The sequence below is a fragment of the Homarus americanus genome, unplaced genomic scaffold, assembly GCF_018991925.1.
Source record: "Homarus americanus isolate GMGI-L3 unplaced genomic scaffold, GMGI_Hamer_2.0 scaffold32929, whole genome shotgun sequence".
Taxonomy (NCBI): Eukaryota; Metazoa; Arthropoda; class Malacostraca; order Decapoda; family Nephropidae; genus Homarus; species Homarus americanus.
Window position 1 is genome coordinate 1,352,510 of NW_024737097.1, and position 22,500 is coordinate 1,375,009.

The following is a 22,500-nucleotide window of genomic DNA, read 5'->3' on the forward strand; positions in this document are numbered from 1 at the left end:
CCTCGTAGTCAATATCTGCAGCTGTTGTCGGCTGTGGGGCTGATGCTCTCGTATTAAGTTTTTCACCTAGGTTGCTGCCACACTAGATGCATTACACCACCCTGAGAGAGAGAGAGAGAGAGAGATATTTTTTTTTTTTTAAATATTATGTAATGTAATTGTGAGGATATAACTTTGCTCATTGTAGGTGTACCTCATTGTAAGGTGCATTCAGATCATCCGGGCAAAACCCATTTTTTGTTGGAAAGCACTACTGTATTTTCGGCCTAGCTCTATACGATGGTAGTTGATAAGATCTCCTTATTACACGGTAAATAAGGTTGAAAGCTCTTTGAAAATAGGGTTGAACATCGATTTCTGGCAGACAGGAAATTATGGGCTTGGCTTTCACGTCGTCAGGTGCTCTCATCCCGTCAATGAGTGAGTGAGAGAACCGTGTGGCCATTTTGATTTAACGAACAGGTGGCTCGAATTAGTTAGTTAAATCGAGAAAATACTGTATTAGTTTCGTGCAGGACACGCTATGACTTGTGATATGGAGACAATATTGATATGATTTAAGGACAATGGGAGTTAGCACCCACCAAAGTGTGGGTAGTGTACAAGAATTAAATATATATTATTTTGAATAAGTAGGTGGTGACTTAGAGTGGTTAGTGACTCCTTGAGATAGGTGGTCCCTGACAGTAGGACAATCAGGCAGTGTTGAGGGGTAGTAACATTGGAACAATTACAGAGTTTACAAGATACTTTCCTGTTAGGTCTGTATCCTAACCTGATGCGAGCAGAGACAACATTAAGTCTGTGGACCATAAGTCCATGTTGACGATACTTGAGTGGATGAGGAAGAAAGTGATCATAGTGTTGGATGGATATATTTTCAGCCTGTTCACTATCCCTGCAATGGGTTGTAGGGAGAAGAGCGGCACAACTCTTTCTCTTTCAGTAGGTGATGCTGGGTTTATATTTTGGCCTAAAACATCCTGATTGGACAGCCATAATTTTGAGAATTAGTTATTGATTAATCTCAATATGCAAATAAACATGTGTAATGCTGTGTCTTTTATTTTTATCTTTAGTTAACAAATTTTTATAATTTATTGTGGATTTATTTTAATATTTCTGACAGTTAATAATTGTTGTTTCTTTTTACTTTCAGTACTTGAGTACTTTATGAATTATATACTTTTTTACTTCTACTGGAGTACACCCAGTCCTCGCTTAACGTTGTCCCAGACAACGTAGTTTAGCTATAACGTTGCTACTCTTTCGATACCCATGATTCTGACAAGCTGTCGTTTTACGACCTAAGCGATTCGTAATAACGTTGTCACCCAACACAGACTACTTTGTATGGCGCACCACCCTCTCTCATTTTGGCGCACTACTGCGGCGCTCTCGTGCAGCGTCCCCAAGCATTTTCTTTCCAGTCTTTGTTAAGCTTCCACAGCGTACGTTCATGCTTAAGTGTTTTTGCTATAAATACTGTATTGTAACCATTCAAAATGGTTTAAAGTGCCCATCAAGTGTTAGTGATGCTAGTGTTGTGAAGAAGCAATGCAAGACCATTAGTCTTGCTATGGAAATGGAGGTTTTAAACCGTTTTGAGAAAGGCGAACGTGCTGTGGAAATTTGTGTAGAGTTTAGTTTATTTATCTTTTTGGATGTATGGTATAATATTTTTTTTATAAAAATCCATTGAATTTATGTACAGTATATGTAATGTATTTTATGGGGCAAAGGGAGGCTGGGGACCGTAACTCCCGTATTTTATCTATTTATGGGGAAAATTGTTTCTGTTAACGTTGTGTTTTACAAGAACGTAACCATGACGTTAAGCTAAGACTGGGTGTACATTGATCTTTGGATACTTTTACTTCTACTTGAGTAACATTTTGCTTATGTAACAATTCTTTTACTCAGTAACAAAGTCCAGTACTTTTTACAACTCTGCAAGAATATAATACCTGTAATGAATAAATTAAAACAGACTGATGAACGTAGCAATGGCCATCCTCCAGCATGTTTACACGTGAAGTATCATCTCGTACCTATTAGCTTGTTCAGGCTATATCAAATCTGATTAAACAACTGTACAGTATCCCATTAATGACAACATTGTATATATTTTAATACTAAAGGTAATCTATTTTATAAAAAATTAATTATTTTTAATGAGTTCTTGTACTACAGTGGTCCCTCGGTTAACAAACGCCTCGGTTAACGAAATTTCGGTTTACGAATTACCTTCCATAAGAATCTTCAATTCGGTTAACGAAAAATTTTTGATTAACAAAATCCTTACGAAAATCACATTTTGTTTTGAACATCAGCTGATAAGATGAGGAGGTACTCAGCCAATTCAGTGATCTCTTCTATGTTTACATTCAAATTAATCACTAGCAATTCTAGAAATGCAAATTAAATTCACCCCGGTCACTTCTATTAAATTTTATAAAAAAAAACATTCTAAAAGACATACAGTAAATTAACAATTAAGTAAATACTACACACCACAGGTGCCAACTGTCAAACATGTCACTGTCACCCCTCCCTCCCTCCCTCCCCCACCTTTCCAAGAAAGGTTTGGGGAAAAGCACTAGGCTTACAGGTTTAAAAATAAATAATACCTCAGACTAAAGTTAGGATAATATAATTTGCATTGCTGAAATCCTTGCAAGACAGGAAATAATTTGAATATAAACGTCATATATTTTGCACAAAAGATAAAAAAATTTTCTCTCCCTAATAAAATTCTTAAATTAGATCTAAAATTTGTATGTCTAATGCAAATTTTAGCTTGTTTATATTCAAATTAATCACTGTCTTATAAGAATTCCAGCAAAGTAAATTATATTCTGGCCGGGTAATTTCTATGAATTTTATGAGTTAAAAACAAAAATCTCAAATAATTAAACAAATTATACTTCACCAGACACTATCTGTCACCTCACCTCCTGCCCCCTCTCTTCTTCCACTGGACCCCCCTCTTCCCACCCTCCTTGCCTTCCCAGACAAAAGATCCGTGTTTTCTTTATGCTTTAAGGTGTTTATTTTATGTAATATCTCAGACTAAAGTTAGGATAATATAATTTGCATTGCTGAAATCCTTGCAAGACAGAGATTAATTTGAATATAAATGTCATGTATTTTTACAAAGAGATAAAATTAATCACCTGTATCACATTACAGTAGTGATTTAAGACTTCTAGTGTATATGTACGATATATATAGTGATTTCAGGGCGATTTAGGGGAATTTTTGGAGTGTTTCTGACTTTATGCATTTTTGTCTTTACTTTGTATACAGTATACTTTTCTGTGAGCTGGAACCAATTACTCAATATCCCATTGAAACAATGGTTTTGGTTAAAAAAAAATTTCTGTTAATGAACGACCTTCTGGAACGAATTGTGTTCGTTAACCGAGGGACCACTGTATACTATATAAAGGAAAAATGTAAAGGAAATGCACATGATATTTAGTGCACATTAAAATACAAATTTAAGGGTCATTGGGGGGGGGGGCTGATGAGTGGCTGCAGTGCAACAGTGGTCCCCAGAGCCCTCACTTGGCATAAGTCCGGAGAATTGTCAATTTTGGACTCCCTTTCCCCCCAAATTGTCTGGACATTCAAGGGTTTACTGTATTGTGGGGTATTAGACTAAATGTAGCTTAGGTAAAGTCGTTAATTATAAACCTTCTATTTAACGGGAATTTATGTTTTCCGGCTTTATTTTGGGCCCAAGGTTGCTGGACGAGAGAGGGTCAACCTGTAATTTTTCATTCATATCAACAACATTAACATTTTACAGCGATTTTTCACACTTGTGTGGGTTTAACCGTGATTACCTGATAGTAGCTGTAGGGTAAAACCAGAACGGGATGTCCTCCCATTCACTACCACAAACCCAGGGCTCCAGCCCCCAAAATAAGCAGCTGAGCCCAAAGAATGGGCACAGCTCTGATGACCTGGTTACCATCAGGCATGTTGAAGCAAAGTTTAACAGCTTGATGCCATTCCTAACACCAACCCACAGGGTGGAAACCGCAGAACAGAGCAGGGCTGCAGTTCCCTGAGGTAATGAAAAACTTTCCACCTACCTTATTTTTTTCGTCCATATGAAACAAAAGTCAGCAATATAACATCTGCCTTCAAAATCAGTTAAACTAAAGGATAAAGATCAGAAGTCATTAGTTACTTTCCAAATTTAGTGAGTACACTGGGCTCAGGACATATTAGGACCTGTTAAGAGGAACACTTCATTCCTGTCTTGAGTGGGTGGCCAGTAAAGGAAAGTCCTCTGATTATGTTATTTTATTCACCAAACACATTTTCAACTATCAGCTTCACTATTCACTTAAGTTATCCTTTTTGACACAATATAACCATTTAGTATTAATAGTCACTGGGATTAACTGCATTTATCAAATTAAAACCTTTACAGTATATTATTTAACTCCTCTTGCATCTTCTTAAATTCAGATGATAATTTGAATCCAATTCCTTGACAGATCCTCATTACTGATAACCTGGATGAACCAAGAGCCATTGCTATTGACCTGATGGGGGCTTGATGTTCTGGACAGACTGGGGTGAGCATCCAAAGATTGAGCGAGCTGCCCTTGATGGCTCATTACGAGAGGTCATTATCAACTCGGACCTTGGATGGCCTAATGGGGTTGCAATTGACACTGAACTGAGAAAAATATATTGGTGTGATGCTAAAGAAGATAAAATAGAGGTGAGTGTAATGAACTGAAGATAAATGTTACTTATTCAGTGAAGATATGGTGTGTTACCATTATATGTATTGTTAGTGTTTGTATATGAAGACTTATTGTTTTGCTTTTAATATAATTTTTATTTCCCACTAGCATATTAAAGAGGCTTAATGTTCATTCATTTATTTTGTATGACTATCACGTGGTATGACTTAAGTTTTTCAATAGGGTGTTACTAGCTGTATCTCTTTAATGATGGTTACTCCATGAATGATTGAACGCAGAGTTAGTCAGTGGGGAGTGCTTAGTTAGTGAACAAGGCTTTTTGATTTCTTGTTCAGACACTGTTCTCTTTTTCCTACTAAGCTAACTATACAGCAGTACAATACTTTGTTCTCTTTCAACTATGCAAATGAGGCCTAGGCTTAGTATGTGACAAGACAGCTGACAGACGGACACACTACAGTTCATTAGTACAGGTATCTCTCGCTGTCTGATCACTATCTGAATATTTTATTCTTGCACCTCTTCTCACTATCCAAAAGTGACAGTCAGTTCTGCTATAACGCGATAATTGTGTTCTTGTAAAACATCGTGTTATAGAAATTCGCGTAATAGAAATAACAGGGCTTATGGAGAAAATTAGGTTAGGTGCAGATTACTACTCGAAATCGAAAAAAATTTAACACAAACGATAGCACAGTCTAAATAAATGTTACATTCAAATCTAATAATGAAATCATACAGTAAATGTAACACTTTACCTTGAAAAATATGAATATAACTTGATGGGGGAGAAGGGTGATTTTGAGGTTGATAACATGGAGCTTCTCTTCAAGGGTTATAGCCTTTCTTTTACGATCATCACTGGGAATGTGATCACCAGAACGCTTCTTGGAGATATTCTTCTTTACCATATTCACAGTTAATACCACAAAATTGGAGAAATAGTAAGCAAAAATCGCGTTACAGCAAACAAGTGTTCGTGTTATACAAATATCGTTCCTCTATTCATAAATCGCGTTACAGCCAATTCGCATTGTCAAAACATGCGTTATAGCAGAACTCACTGTATTCACTTATCTGAATGCTGTTCTACTTGAAAATTTAAGTCGCACACTGCACACAGTTTGTTCCCCCAGATGTGCAGGAACATACCCTCACCTGGCATCCCCCATCCTCCTCTTCCCATGCTCCATTCGCTCTTATGTTCGGTGCAAGTGAATTGCTCTCTCGATATTCATCTGTATTTGTGTCATCCTTTCTTGAATTTGTACATAATGGCATCCAACCATAGTGGTGATTCCTGTAGTACCTACCATCACCAAGAGGTCAAACAAACCTGTAATGATTGAAACCAAACTTGAGATAATCACATCACTAAGGGGTGACGTCCTAACATTAGCTAATGTACAGTATTCCCTCACTTTAAATGATTCTGAAGTTAAACAAATGATTTATTCTCAGTAAAAATTCTATATAAATAATGTCATTCAGAGTTAAATGATTTAGGGAGAATGGGGTAAATTAAAAAAGTCAAATTTTATGTGCCCAAAATCAATAGAAACTGCTATGATAAAAAATTTAATTTGTATATAGTACGATATAAAATATAATAACTCATATTTTACATATAAAAAGTTGCTCATTCACCACTCAAACCATCCTCTGAGTGACACGACACAGTTTAGCCTGGCAGCCACCCAGCTGACTCAAGAGACATGTGTGTCTGTTGTGCTGTGCATTTGCCATGACATCACAGCAGTGTACTGGGCTGGCACCACAATTACAGTCCACTGCCTCCACACATATGTTCACTTCCCACACATATGTCCCCATGCTCTCCTTTCTTTACAGTTTTATATTATATTTTCTTTATTTCTAAGTCATTTTAGAAGTTGAGAGTACAGTATTACCCCGCCTAACGCGGTTTCACTTAACGAGTTTTATCAATACGCGGTGCCTCGCCAGAGCTGAACTTTCACTTAACACGGATTTTTTCCATATACGTGAGTGTCCGGCTCGAGACGCTATTTTAGATTCCCCACCGCCACCCTGCCTGACTGCCTGTTTTAGCTCATAAAATTCATACAAATTACCCGGTCAGAATATAATTTACATTGCTGGAATTCTTATAATTTGATGATCATTTTGAATATAAACATCATATATTTTGCATTAGACATACAAATTTTAGATAAAATGTTTTCTGAGTAATATGTTATCTTTTGTGCAAAATATATGACATTTATATTCAAAATATTCCTGGTCTTACAAGGAATCCAGCAATGTCAATTATATTATCCTAACTTTAATCTGAGGTATTATTTAATACAAAATGTTAAAATTTATTTTTTTCACCCCACATCTCTTGAAGGGAGGATTGGTGGGGGGTGGGGGGGAGGGTTGGGACTGACCGCGCGGTTGGAAGAGGGGGGAGGCAAGGTGGGGTACTTTGATTGACAGATAGTGTCGTGAAGATTATTTTTTTTTTATTAACTGAAGATATTTGTTTTAGCTCATAAAATTCATACAAATTACCCGGTCAGAATATAATTTACATTGCTGGAATTCTTATAATTTGGTGATCATTTTGAATATAAACATCATATATTTTGCATTAGACATACAAATTTTAGATAAAATTTTTTCTCTGGGTAACTATGTTATCTTTTGTGCAAAATATATGACATTTATATTCAAAATATTCCTGGTCTTACAAGGAATCCAGCAATGTCAATTGTATTATCCTAACTTTAGTTTGAGGTATTATTTATTAAAATTTAGTGGTTTTCCCCCAAAAATTTCTCAGAGAGGGAAGAGCCGGCAGTGTAGTGTGAGAGGGGGAGGGAGTTGAGTCCATTATTTGAATGGACATTAACTTGGCGACTGTATTTCTCTATTTCTCTTAAGTATTAATTGTGTGCATGTACCATCATAAAATTAAGATGTTATTTTTACTACAACATAGTTATGTGTCTTCAAAAAGTGGAGTTTGGGGGTCGGGCCGGTTTCTATTGGAATTAATCCCATATGTTCTGTTGTTCACTTAACGTGGATTTCACTTAACACGGGACCCTCTGGGTTCTATTGACCGCGTTAAGTGGGGTACAACTGTATTGTAATGATTTTTCCTCAACTTTTATAGTTTCATTACATGTATCAATGACATGCTTAGCCATCTCACAGGCCACCTCAACCTACACCACCATCATCCTCCAGTACAGCTATGTCTTGATTTATGCAGTACAGTGATATCCCTGTTAGCCAGAACAATTGGTGCAGAGCACTTCAAGGGATTAGAGATTTCCGGTTAACCAGGCGACTTTCACAAACCCCCAAAAATCCCCCATCCCCGGAAATTTTTCCAGTTACTGGGAAAAGTTTCCGAGAGTCAAAACTACCCATCATGCACAGACAGACTCTAGCACCACTTCCCCAGAATGTTTCTGAGTCTGTAAAAGCCGTTCTAATTAAGTTAGAAACTCCATTTCTTTGCTAGAATAATCCTGAATATTCTATCTAAAAGTTTGATTAACTAAATATATATAAAAACTAAAAATCTATATGTTATAGCCATTAATGCGGCTGTGTTGCAGCAAAAGCTGGTATTTTTCACTCTCATGGAGCTGTGGGGGATTAATGGGTCTCGTGTAACTGACCTGATGCATTGTCAGGTGGAGGTAGGGTGGGGGATTAGTTGTCTCATATTACTGACCTTCTGATGCAATGTCAGGTCACCCATTGTTGGGTGAGGGATAAGTGGGTCTCATGACCTGAAGAGGTCTTGAATAAAGACAAAGGCTAAGGTACACTATTTTTGAGGGGGATTTTGATAAGTGTAAGTATAAATGAGCAACGTTGTATCCCTTCAACATTACGTTACATAAAATTTTAAAATATGAAGTGAGGAAGCAGAAAGGTGTGGGTGATTAGGGAGATGAAGTGGAGAGGAGTTGTAACATGCACCAGTGTTGACAAGCACGCCTCAACAACTGATCTTTAACTCCCCACCATGCAGTCACGCACGTGTGCATCAGTTAATCACGCATAAATTTATGTCAGTACTTACTATATTTCTTTCAATATCTCTTACTTTTTTGTTTATTTCCTCTTACTTACTTTTATTCTCAAATGTATTTAGTTATATTCTGTTTTGTGGGTTAACCTGGGAGATCCACATCCTTGTCTATTCTCAGTCATGTAATTACTGTACTTACATCCTAGAGCTGCCACCACCCAGGCTTTTTTCTTTCGACTATAACATCTGCCATAAACGAGAGGTTATGCTCATGGGTTATCAAGTGTATTTTCAGAGATGGCATTTGTTATAAGGAATGAGTGGTGATATTCACATTATACTTAATCATTATTTATTAAAAGCAAGTTTGAATATGATGACACTTTGAACCTTCATTCACAACAACAAAACTTAGGTTCAGTTACTGATTGCTTTACTGTAACACTTAGACAAAATAGAACTGACCACTAGGTCACACTGGTTAGTAGCACAGTGATGGTATTACTTAGAACACTGTGCTGTTACTTGATTAACAGGGAAACATATACCAGAACATATCAGCTGCGAGTACAGCTGGTTCACTCGCATACATAGCAAACTCTAATGCTGGTGATAGTAATATTTCTGCTTTCAAAAATCAACCTGGGACAATTATATTCGTTCCTAATATTCCATCCACACTAATGCACACAATAATCATTAGCACAAACAGTAAGGATGAGAAGCTTATTCCCCTTGTATTCAAAACAAATGTCGTGCGGCTACATTTTGTAGCTGTGGCCAGGCTCGTACTGGAGAACGAATCAGTGGACCAGCACTCTCGCTCCCTGGAGCGTCCTGCCCTCAAATATTAATCCTACTGTATTAAAGACATGCTGCATCAGACATCTTGCCTGCAGGTGGTTACCAATCCTCGGCAGTGGCAACAACACACACGGTGCTTGATAGATGAGAAAGGAGCGTCGAGAAATGACTTAAATAAAAAAAAAAAGTCAAAAAACACGTCTGGCAAGGGAACAAATGGATCATTCAACACAGAAGGCACCCAGTTATGTTACAGTATCATTTGGCACATAAGACGTTCAATTTCTTTAAAAGAAGAACGCTGATATAGTCAACAAAGTTCAACTGAGTTAAATTCACTTTATATGGCAGTGTGCGACACTGTATGTACAGTAGCTAAAACAACTATCTGGGCAGGTGGGGGGTCGATATGCTCAGAAATTTTACGTGTGACTAGTGACAGCCCTCATATACAAAAAATTTTCGTCCATGGTCTCACATTGTTTCCCACAAAGTATGCACATTTAGTTTTTTAGCTACTGTACCTAATAGACAAGGAAGGAGCATCAAGGAGTGACTGCTCATCTATTACATCATGATGCCATAACAAGAACTTAAGTACATATTCATTTAACTCGGTTGCAGTACACATTGGGCTGTGAGAATCAGTGCCATGCGTCACGTCAATTGCTTTGCTTACAATCTAATCAGTGTTTGAGTTTGCAATGCAATAATTAAATTGACATTATACCACTGGGACTGGCAATCACATTTCGTGCTGACTTAAGTCAAAGAGGAACAAGCTCCTTTCATACCCAGCCTGCCCCTGGTTCATTCACACCTCCACCATCCATCCAGCTTAACGTTACGACTTTCTCTAATGTTACCCACTTTCAGTATCTCGGCTCCCACCTGTCCACCACCATGGATATCGATGAAGAAATTCAACATCTGATCAGATGTGCATCTCAAGCCTTCGGCAGACTCTGTACCATTGTCTTCAGCTGTAGGGAGCTGAAATTATCTAAAAAGTTGCATGTATATTGAACAGCGGTCCTCCCCACCCTGCTATATGGCAGTGAGACATGGGTGCACCTCAAGGCACTTGAAAACTTTTACGAACTTAGTCTACGTTCCATCCTCCGAGTTCGCTGGGAAAACAAAAGAACAAATGCCAGTATTCTCACTGAGACCAACTGATGGAGCATCGAGGCTACTATTATCCACGAACTACTACATTGGACTGGCCCTGTTACCCGCATGGATGACAGTAGACTGCCAAAGCAGCTACTTTACAGTCACCTAACGAATAGTAAACATAACGCTGTTGGGCAACTGAAAAGGTATAAGGATAGTCTTAAGACAAACCTAAAACATGCCAAATCGACCCCCTCACCTGGGAGATGATTACTCCACACCGTAACGCTTGGAGGAGCACCACATGAGAAGGTGCCAATACTTTCGAGCTAGCCCGACTGCTTACCAAGGGAGACAAGCGTTAACACTGGGAAGACACTGCCACCGCCCCTCCCTCACTAGATGTAGCCCCCGCATGTGGAACATCTGTGAACGACCCTGCCGGTCCCGTATCGGCCTCTTTAGTCACCTTAAAACTCACAAACAAAGGTGATATCCTTAATAACTCGTATTTTTGTATCATAGCTGGATGATCATCATACTCAATTCCGAGTGACAGCAAAGTAGTAGTAGTAGAGACTGGGAGGAATGGGAATGACCAATCCAGAGGAGCTTGCTGCCACTGAACATCAGAGCTCAAGTCAAGCTCACGGCAGCCCTCACTGAGCATATAATGGCAACAAGTGAGGTGGGTAGCAACGAACTAAACAATATTCGACAGTCCATTATGACAGATCGACAGCACACCCAAAGTGATAAACTGCAGCAACTGATGCTGCAAGTGCCAGAGAACTTGAAAAAAAAAAGTAGCTAAAACACAGGAGGTGGGCGCCTCGAACTGGCTAACAACATTACCGATAAGGGCAAAAGGTTTGTCTTAATAAACAAGAATTCACAGATGTTATTGCTCTAAGGTATGGTAGGCCAGTAGAAGGTTTCCTTTCCCAATGTGTGTGTGGCTCATCCTATGACATCGAGTACACCATGGTGTGCAAGAAAGGGGGTTTCATATGGATGAGGCATGATAAAGTAAGGGATCTCACAATAAATATGTTGAAGGAAATCTGCCATGTCAGGGTAGAACCGACCCTCCTTCATTGAACAGTGAGAATTTCCATCACAGGACTTCAAACAGTGCTCGAAGATTTTGGATTTTCAATCCCATGGACACATGTCACTGTAACCTAGCTCTCGACGCTGCACACAGGAGAAACGAGGATGACAAGATCAGGGCATATGGGGAGAGAATTCTGAATGTTGAACAAGACAGCCTCATTACTCTGGTGGGATGGGACCACGTGCAAGATGTTTTATGCCAGACTTGCAGAGGTGTTATCTGAACAGAAGCAGCAGCCCAAAAGTTACGTTACAGCCTGGTTGAGATGTTGACTGTCCTTCTCTCTTCTTAGGTCTGCATTGCTTTACTTCAGGGGAACGAGATCATCGGCCCCAAAGCCGACAACGGTCGCAGATATTGACTGTAACGCAACAGTAACTGAATGCCGCATTGATCTGCGGCTCAACTAACTCAACATAGCTAGGGTAACTACTTCTGTATTAGGATATTTAACCCTTAGGCCCCGGGTGACGTTCCAGAGCGCGTGCCTATTCCCACCACTGTTTAAATGCCCACCGTGGGTTATCAGGTTCCAGTGTGACTATTTGCCTCTCACACCACTCGCTCAGCCACAGGGAAGCTTCCTGAACATAATTACCTACTTTTGTTTGTTTCATTTTCATTGTTTGTCCATTTTATCATTTTGTATCAAAGTAATATTGCTAAAAGTAGTGTAGTTGTATTGTAGTGGAGTATTACTGTAAAACAATGCTATGATTGTTATAAATGTATTTATTTGTGGAATTATTATTATTTTATGCATTACTTGCTCTACCAAACACAAAGACAGCCAGGCAGACTGGTGACCAACTGGTGAGTGTTGCCAAGCACTTTTTTATGAAAAATTATGCAAATAAAATATTCTAAATGAATTATTTATAGCAAATAATTATTAAGATCAGTACAGTCGACCCTCATTAATTCGGACCCCTTTAATCCGGATTTCGGATAATTCGGACAAAATCTGAACTTTTTTTTTTTTTTTTATAGATTTGTTAGAATATTACCTACGCGGACCTTAAGCTAAAATGCTGGTCCACCCACTGCTGGGATAAAACACCAGCATCTTTTGGTTAAATGTAACCTCTCCAACTTTTAGCTTCAGACATGAAAAATATTTACCATTTACTGCCAGTAAACAATGGAAACATAAAATATGTACCAATTAGTAATGAAAAGCTGTGCAGTTCCTTCAGCAAATGAAGCTCACCAACTTAGAATAGGCTAAATTACCTTATAATGTGTTTTCAGTAGTCTATGTTGAAGTTCTTAGCACAGGCTAACTTATCATATCATATATACAGTAGTACCCCTCAATAAAACCCACAGGGTACCATGTTAAGTGAAAACCGCGCTAAGTGAACAACAGAATATATGGAATTAATTCCAATAGAAACTGGCCCATCCCCAAACTCCACTTTTTCCGACACAATACCTATGTTCTAGTAAAAATAACATCTTAATTTTATGATGGTACATGCACACAATTAATACTTAAGAGAAATAGAGAAATACAGTCGCCAAGTTAATGTCCATTCAAATAATGGACTCCACTCCCTCCCCCTCTTCTCACACTACACTGCTGGCTCTTCCTTCTCTGAGAAATTTTTGGGGGAAAACCACTAAATTTTAATAAATAATACCTCAAACTAAAGTTAGGATAATACAATTGACATTGCTGGATTCCTTGTAAGACCAGGAATATTTTGAATACAAATGTCATATATTTTGCACAAAAAATAACATATTTACTCAGAGTAAACTTTATATCTAAAATTTGTATGTCTAATGCAAAATCTATGATGTTTATATTCAAAATGATCACCAAATTGTAAGAATTCCAGCAATGTAAATTATATTCTGGCCGGGTAATTTGTATGAATTTTTTGAGCTAAAACAAATATCTTCAGTTAATAAAAAAAAAAATATTCTTCAAGACACTATCTGTCAATCAAAGTACCCTAACTTGCCTTCTCCCCCTCCTCCAACCGCCTGGTCAGTCCCAACCCTCCCCCCCACCCCCCACCAATCCTCCCTTCAAGAGATGTTGGGTGAAAAAACTAAATTTTAACATTTAGTATTAAATAATACCTCAGATTAAAGTTAGGATAATGTAATTGACATTGCTGGATTCCTTGTAAGACCAGGAATATTTTGAATATAAATGTCATATATTTTGCACAAAAGATAACATATCTATGATGTTTATATTCAAAATGATCATCAAATTATAAGAATTCCAGCAATGTAAATTATATTCTGACCGGGTAATTTGTATGAATTTTATGAGCTAAAACAAATATCTTCAGTTAATAAAAAAAAAAAAATATTCTTCACACTGTAACAGATGGTCGGTTGGTCCCTCCCTCACTCCCACCCCCCACCAACCATCCCACCAGAACCAGATGTGTGGGAAAACCAGAATATTTACCTTTTTAGTAATAAATAATACCTCAAACTAAAGTTAGGATAATATAATTGACATTGCTGGATTCCTTGTAAAACCAGGAATATTTTGAATATAAATGTCATATATTTTGCACAAAAGATAACATATTTACTCAGAGTAAACATTAGATCTAAAATTTGTATGTCTAATGCAAAATCTATGATGTTTATATTCAAAATGATCATCATATTGTAAGAATTCCAGCAATGTAAATTATATTCTGGCTGGGTAATTTGTATGAATTTTATGAGCTAAAACAGGCAGTCAGGCAGGGTGGCGGGTGGGGCGAATCTAAAAATAGCTCTAGCCGGACACTCACCGCATATACATGGAAAAAACCGCTTTAAGTGAAAGTTCAGCTGTGGCGCTCTGGTGAGGCACCGCGTATACGGTAAAATGCGCTAAGCGAAACCGCGTTAAGCGGGGTAATACTGTATACGGTATCGCAGTTCTCATTGATCTACAAAAAATACCTGTAATAAAAACCTTTTCGATATTTCACACTTAATATAATACCCAGTAATCTACTTCAACCTCCTATTGTTTACAACGACGCATGACGCACCACCATTTAAAAAGGTTACAAATTATTTTTTGAAAAGTTGATTTTTCTCAATTTATCCCTGTAGGCGTGGGTTACTGCCTGGCAGCACTCTAACCCAGGGCTTAAGGGTTAATTTTAAGGTAATAAAATGGCAGTGAAGGTGTGGCTATTGTGGGAGGCTGGAGGCCATGTTTAGAAAAAAAGTAGTACCTGTAGTAGAAGTAGTGGTGGTGAATGGGTGATCACATTGTGGGGAGGGAGTGTGGCTGTCAGGAGAGTTGGCGATCCAGTTACAGCCTTCTGCCTCCACACGTACATTGACTCCGCACATACAGTGGTCCCTCGGTTAACGAACACACTTCGTTCCACAGAGTCGTTCGTCAACCAAAAATTTCGTTAACCGAATCCATTGTTTCAATGGGTTATTGGGTAATTGGTTTCAGCTCACAGAAAAGTACATACAAAGTAAAAAAAATGCAGTAAAGTACACTTACTTTGAGGTGTGTATGTAGAAGGCTCCTGGTTGATGATGGTGATGGGAATTAGAAGTGGGGTTGGAGGAGAAGGGAGAAGAGAAGAAAGTGGGGATGGAGGAGAAATCACCTTTCAGGGGACCCATGCTTGATGCCGTCATTTCACCAATAAAATTTTAAGTTCACTAGGTGTAATTCAAGATTATTTTATTTAAATCAACACAGCACTGCGCTATATATTATCAATATGTGAACTAAATATCAGAATGACCAATAATTTCAATGTAAAAATGCAAAAACATTCAAGATGCCAACAAAATAGATGTTCACTCCACTGTAAACAGAGCCAAACTGACGCCTGGTGGCCGAGTCAAGCAGCTGATGGGCGCACAAAAAACTAGTTCCCTGTACTGTACTGTATATATTATCAATGTGTTAACTAAATTTTAAAATGACTAATAATTTTAATATAAAAAATGCAAAAATATTAAAGAGCACAACTTTCTTGATATTTACTCCACTGGAAACAAATGTATACATAGAACAGATTACTGAATTGGCAGACTAGCCCATCAGCTTATCATCTGATGCTCACAACAAAACGTGTTGTTCGTAAGGATTTCGTTAATCGAAGTTTTGTTCGTTAACCGAATTGAAGATCCTTATGGAAGGTAATTCATTAACCGAAATTTCGTTAATCGAACTGTTCGTTAACGAGGGGCCACTGTATTCACACCCATGCTCTGCATATTGTATTTTCTTTATTTTTAAGCAACATTAAAGTGTACTATTGTAAGCATCTTCCCCCAGTCTCTTATAGTTTCATTACAAGTAACTAAGGCAGCATGCTATCTCACAGGCCTCCTCATCTCCATTTTTCCCTTTCCCAGTGAGTCAACCTATTGCTAATCCAGATTTTGACCAAATGTTAAGTGAGAAAGGGCGACAGATTTTTTCTCGTTAAACCAAATTAACTTTAACCACTGAAAGGGTTAAACAATTAGTATCGTCCAGTAAGAAGTATCCTGTGTGGACTGAGATGAGTATGATGGTCCCTCCTTAAGTCACCCTAAATTTGTTCTGAAATGTTCGAGAACCATCTAGCTATTAATATTAAAGTATTTGGCATCTCTCTCGGCGGCACTGTTACAAAAAAGGCAACCATTAGATTTGTGGAAAAATTATTTCAATGTTCTTTATACATATAGAAAAAAAAATTGAAAACTATAAAATGATAAATAAGAAGTGTGGAGATGTACAGTACTGTATGTATTCTGATTGGGGTGAGCTTCCAGAAGGCAGTGAGAGACATGGTAGCAGTTGTAGTGGGCTGGAAGGAAATGCCGCTCTATTATGATGTCACGGAACTTTTTGTTATTCTGCAAGACCTTTAAATGACAGGAGTATGCAATTTATATATGATTTCCTTATTTTTAAGGGGTTAGGAGCCTTCTTGGTTATGGCCGACCAGGGGGTGGACTGTTCCTAAGGGAAAGACTGGCAACCGTCTACTGGTTAAGTAGATTCACTCTAAGCAAGGAATGCCTGTGTACATTGCAATATTTTATGGCATATACTGTAAGATGCACTTTTTTTTTTTAAAAACTGCTTGAAAAAATCAGCCTGCATCTTTTATGTGAAGTTATGGTATCCCATAAGCTAATGAATCCCCCAGTTGCTGTCGCCAATAGGCTAAATTCTACCTCACCCGACTCCAGAATTAAAAATATGTTATTGCTTACTTAAACACATTATTACACTTCAGTAACCATTTTGAACTTTTACAAGAATTACAGTACTATCTATTCTATACCTGCAAAATTTATTTTTAAATCTACAAATACCTGATACAAATGGAGATTTACATATAACTTTCTTTTTACATTTGTGTCTGTTAACATCACTGGGGGCATTGTAGCCAGGTTAGACTTATCACTGTAACCACCAGGCTACTGGGCCAAGCTTTGAGGTCTTATGGTTTTTCATCTCATATTTTTGGGTAGATATTTGTAACTTTCTTCACTTATTTTTCTCAGTTACATGCACACGCCATCCTACATATATTCTGTGAAAAAGTAAACGAAAAAATTGTCCTAAACTTAAACACTTAGGGGGAATATACATTTTTTTGCACTCGTGTTGCTGGCTGTCTCACTGAATGAGTTGGAGGAGGTGCAACGTGTTTTGGGGGGTGCAAGGGAATTGGCGGAGGTGGCATCTCTTGCTATGGTGATTCAGGGAGTATGCGCATATGACGACTGTGTTAAACTTTCATTTGGCTTTTATTTACTGGTTTGGCAATGCAATATTTTTGGGATAACCTATTTATTGGATTATTTTTATTTATTCCTCACATTTACTGGTGCTGTATATATTATTTTAAGAAAACTATGGTTACAGGAGGAAAATTCACTCAAGTTTTTTCCTAAACACTCCCTGCTAAAATAGGGGGTGCCATAAAATACGGTAGTTATACCCCTAGAAAATATTACATTAATTTCTATTTCATTCCTCTTTATATTGAGAAACTAGACTACTCTTGTTATTCATTGTATCACCTTTTCACCTCCAATCCTCATCATTCCAGTTGTGATTCATTCACTCTTTAACAGCTTCCCTTTCTTAAGCTTGCTGACAGCTTGTCTCACCTACTCCTCATGTGTCATTTTTTCCCTACCTTAGCTTTAACCTTACCCTTCTACTATTTCTTACTAAGGATAAGTCCACCAATTACTCATCTGTCACATTTAGCTTTTTTTTTTCCAGATGGCTGCACTTGATGGAAGTGATAGAAGAGTGGTTCTGAGTGAACATCTATCACATGTGTTTGGCTTTTCACTTTTGGGTGACTATTTGTACTGGACAGACTGGCAGAGGCGAAGTATCGAGAGAGTCAACAAGCTTACTGGTTAGTTGGTTGTGGTTTGTGAAGAGGTTGGATCTGTCACATGCACAAAATAAATACCTTTATGCTTGACCTGATAACAGTGGAAAAGTGCCAGTTGGTGGACATAATCAAGAATCTTATGAACATCACAGATTATCTATGGCTGAACAAATTACTTGAATATGGTCTTTACTGAAATACCCTATTGTCCAGATTATCAACACAGAATCTTGTCATTTGTGGTAGAATTGTGCAGAAACATTCTGACATACCAGTACTGAATGAAACTTTTTCTTTCCACCTGAATTTTCTTCACTTCTGACTTTATATACAGAAATTCAACTCCAAAGATGCTTTTTTTTCTTTTCTTTTTTGAAGGTTTCAGTGATTTGTGTAAATATTTTCTTGCAAGTTTTGGCAATTTGTTAATTTTTATTTATTTATTTATTTTTTATTTTATTTTTTATTTTTTTAAGACTGCTAGCTTATTTGCAATCAAAGATTTGCACTGTTTTTAATCTTGCCCATATGTAATGCAGTACAATTCTTTTTCTCCAACTCTTCCAGGTATCTGAAGTTTTGACCCCTTTGTCCCGTTCAGTTAAAATTCTAGTTTAGTCCAACAATCTGAATGCAACCAAAGTCATTCAATTGCGTGTCTGTCACCAATGGCACACTAACTGCTTTGTTTACATGTGTGCCAGGCTTTTTGGTTGGTGGAAGGTGTTGGTCTGTTAATTTCATGCTATGATAAACAATAAAATTAATACATAGCATATCATGAATACAATAGCACATATTTTATGTACAAAAAATAGCTCCTTCCACACTCAAGCCGTCCTCTGGGAGTTGCGACACAGTTCAGCCAGGCAGTCACCCAACTGACTCCAAGATACTCGTGTGTGCGTGCGTACATCGAGGGAGGGAGCACGGGTGAGACGGTGACGCAGTCCACTGCCTCCACACACATGTTCACTTACCATACTTACACACCCATGCTCTTCATTTTTCTTTTCTTATAGTTTTATATTTTATTTATTTCTACACCACATTTGAGTATTGTAATGATTATTTCACAACATTTATCGTTTCATTACTTGTAACTATGGCATCATACCATCTCACAGACCTCCTCATCCCCAGTTTTTCCCCTTCCCAGTGAGTCGTTATTGCTGAACCAATTTTTGACCTAACATTAACTATTGGATGTCCTTGTACAGTAGGCACATTCAGGTATCTGAATCATCATTGGTCCCAATGAGTTTGGATAAAAGGAATTGTACTGTAGAAATTTTGGGGGGCAAACTATTTTTCATAGTAGTGGTTGTTTACACTGGTATTTGTCTATCCAGTTTTTAATAACTTTTTTTTACTTATCCTCAGAGAGGCTCACAGAGGATTTTGGAAGAAGTTGGATTCTAAATTTGTATTTGAGTAAACTTTTCTTGTAATGCCTCACTTCTTAAGGGAGCTCCTCTCAAAATGGATGGCCCTTATTAAATAACTTCTAGGATACCCTGTCATTTTGTTTTCCACTGTTCCTTCTATTTGCCTTACCCATTCCTCTGTGTTCTCCTTAATATATTACTCCACTTTACTCCCACATTGTAGGCTGTTACCCTTTACCCCACATTACCTCTGTATACCTTCTTTCATCCTATTCTTTAGGGGGATCACCTCAGTGCACCCTTCACCCTCTTCATCACAGCATTTTACACTATCATCTCTCAGCCAATCAAAACCCTCAGTACACTTTCCTATTACTTGTCTCTTCCATTCTGATGATCCCAGATACAGGCTTCATGCAATCCATTTCTTTAGTTTGAATTTTAGAGCACTACTTTATGCCATGTTTATGTCCCTGTCAAGTTGGAAAAGATTATAGAGTATATACAGTATAATACTATCCCTGAGTTCCTTCTTTGCTTACATCCATCATTTCTCTTCATGATAATCTCCACTTGTTCATGTATTATTCCTTTCCTGATTTTACTTCACTACTGATGAAGTCGACACAATTTATTAGCTGTTTTTGCATACTAAACAATGTTATTATTTATCCCTTTCACTGGGCACTGCAATATGATGAGTATTCCACAAACTGTGGCAAATTTCCAAAAACAAAAAATACCCAGATTCCCATTTCAAGTGCCTTATTTACATGAAATAAAAAGTAAAAAAATTTTAAGTGACAATAATTTTTCTTGAAAACCAGTACAGTAGAAAATGCTGATTTTTTGTGATATGGCCTGCAGTGCAAATGTTGTTTTTGCTAATGCAATGATTCTTCAGGAACATATCTGTTGGCATTTGTAATTCATGGTTGTAGTTCTTAAACTGTTTTTACCACCAGTACAGTCAGCCAAAGGTAAAAGGTAGCATTTTTATAATAATAAACTATTCATCATTATTTTAAATCAAGAGAAGTTTCCAGATGTTTGTATACTGTAATTGCTTAAATAATGAAGAAAATTTACTGTGAGAATCTTGTGGCAGCTGGAGTTGGAGTTGAGTTGCCAATTCATTAATATAGTTTTCTTCATTATTTAAGCAAATACATGAACATCTGGAAACATTTCAAGTATTGCCAGGTAAAATTGCAAGTATGAGACCCAGGTTGAGGTTGCTGGATCTTTAGCTTACTGTTCCTGTGTACAGGGTATCCATAAGAATTTTTACCAATAAAAATATTTTTATATTCCATGAGCTAACACAGAATTGTGTGGTTTTTACACAGATGCAGAAACTCGCCAAGTTTTTGTGCTCACAAATTCAGCTTTCCTGTTTAATTTATTGTCCATGCACGCCACCAAGTCTCACTCGGTGTCAAAATTGCGCTGTTCACAGTGCTACAGAAAGTAAAATGTTGTTTTTAGTTTGCTGAATTCAAGTTTCCAGTTACTGTGCATAGTTACTATGCTACAATATTTCATTCTGGTGGATCCTGTCTGTAATCCCACCTGAATTTCCTTTGCACAATACTGCCTGGAAACTTGAATTCAGCAAACCAAAAACAACATTGTGCTCTGCAGCACTGTGAACAGCATCATTTTGACACTGAGCGACACTCAGTGGCGTGCATGTCAATAAATTAGACAGGAAAGCTGGATCTGTGAGTGAAAACCACATGATTCTATCTGTGTTAGCTTAAGAAATATATAATTTTGTTATTGGTAGAATTTCTGCCAGGCACCCTGGATAATGGGACATTAATACCTTCATTCAGTCTTATGATACTTGCCAGATGACTTTTTATGTAACAATACACATTTTCCACATCCATTCCATCTCAACTACCTTTAATAATTTGTGTTATCATACCTTCTATCTATTCATTTGTAATGCTTTTCCCCCAGACTAATGTACTTTCTCTGTACTGTACAGTACAGCTACTCCTCGACTTATGACATACTCGACCTACGACCGCCTCAGTCGTACCAAAATTTTGTCAAATTACGTATTTTCGAGTCCCAACATTATTGATTGCGCTGTGTACTGAAAATTTTTTTGTTTGTAATTCACTTTAAAATGGCTGGCAAGCTTAAAAATGAGAGTTTTGTGGTGCTGAGAAAAAAAAGAGACACCCATTTTAGATTTTCTATGTATTATTTAAGCATTTTCGACTTACGACCTGAATTTGGGTCCCTAATCCCGTCATAAGCCGAGGAGCAGCTGTATTATCAAAAATTGATTTAATTAGGATTATTTATAAGAAGTCATACTGACTTCATGTTTTATCTAAAATTTTGCTTGTCAGTGATGGCAGAAACAAAGCTTTTCATTCTTAACTTTTGGACATTTTAAGGGACTCAACGAGAAGCAATTGTGGAGCTGCTGCCAGACTTGATGGGACTTAAGGCAGTGAATGTTAGCAACAAAGCCGGCTCAAATCCATGTGGTACAAACAATGGTGGCTGTTCACACCTGTGTCTCAATAAACCTGCCAACTATACCTGTGGATGCCCTATTGGTATGTCTGGCATATTCTTAAGTACAGCATTTATGAATTGGCTGTTATTTTTTCTTTTTAATGATATGATATGGTAATTGGAATCCTAATTTTCTGGGAAGATATAATTTGATAAAAAGCTATGTGTATTAGATCAAGAAAGGCATAATAATGTGATAAGAGTGGAATATAATTCTTGCACTTAACATCCAAATATTAGTGGTGATCATAAGTACATTTTAACTCGGGAGACCATTTGCTTGACAGGTTATGAACTCACCCAGAATGAGAAACAATGCGTGGTACCTGAAGCTTTTCTGTTATACTCACGGAAGGAAGATATCCGGCGCATCTCTCTCCTCACTAGTCATAATGTTCCCATACCTGTCACTGGTATCCAGGAAGCCATGTAAGTC

General features: G+C 37.5%; 1 protein-coding gene across 1 annotated transcript in view; it reads left to right on the forward strand.

The window, feature by feature from the left end:
* Positions 1 to 22,500, forward strand: part of LOC121873152 (low-density lipoprotein receptor-related protein 6-like) — a 197,415-nt gene that overhangs the window by 78,778 nt on the left and 96,137 nt on the right. The window contains 5 exon segments of the mRNA XM_042376470.1: positions 4,515 to 4,557; positions 4,560 to 4,744; positions 18,015 to 18,156; positions 21,941 to 22,105; positions 22,352 to 22,493. Of these exon segments, the coding sequence (XP_042232404.1) occupies positions 4,515 to 4,557; positions 4,560 to 4,744; positions 18,015 to 18,156; positions 21,941 to 22,105; positions 22,352 to 22,493 (677 nt within the window).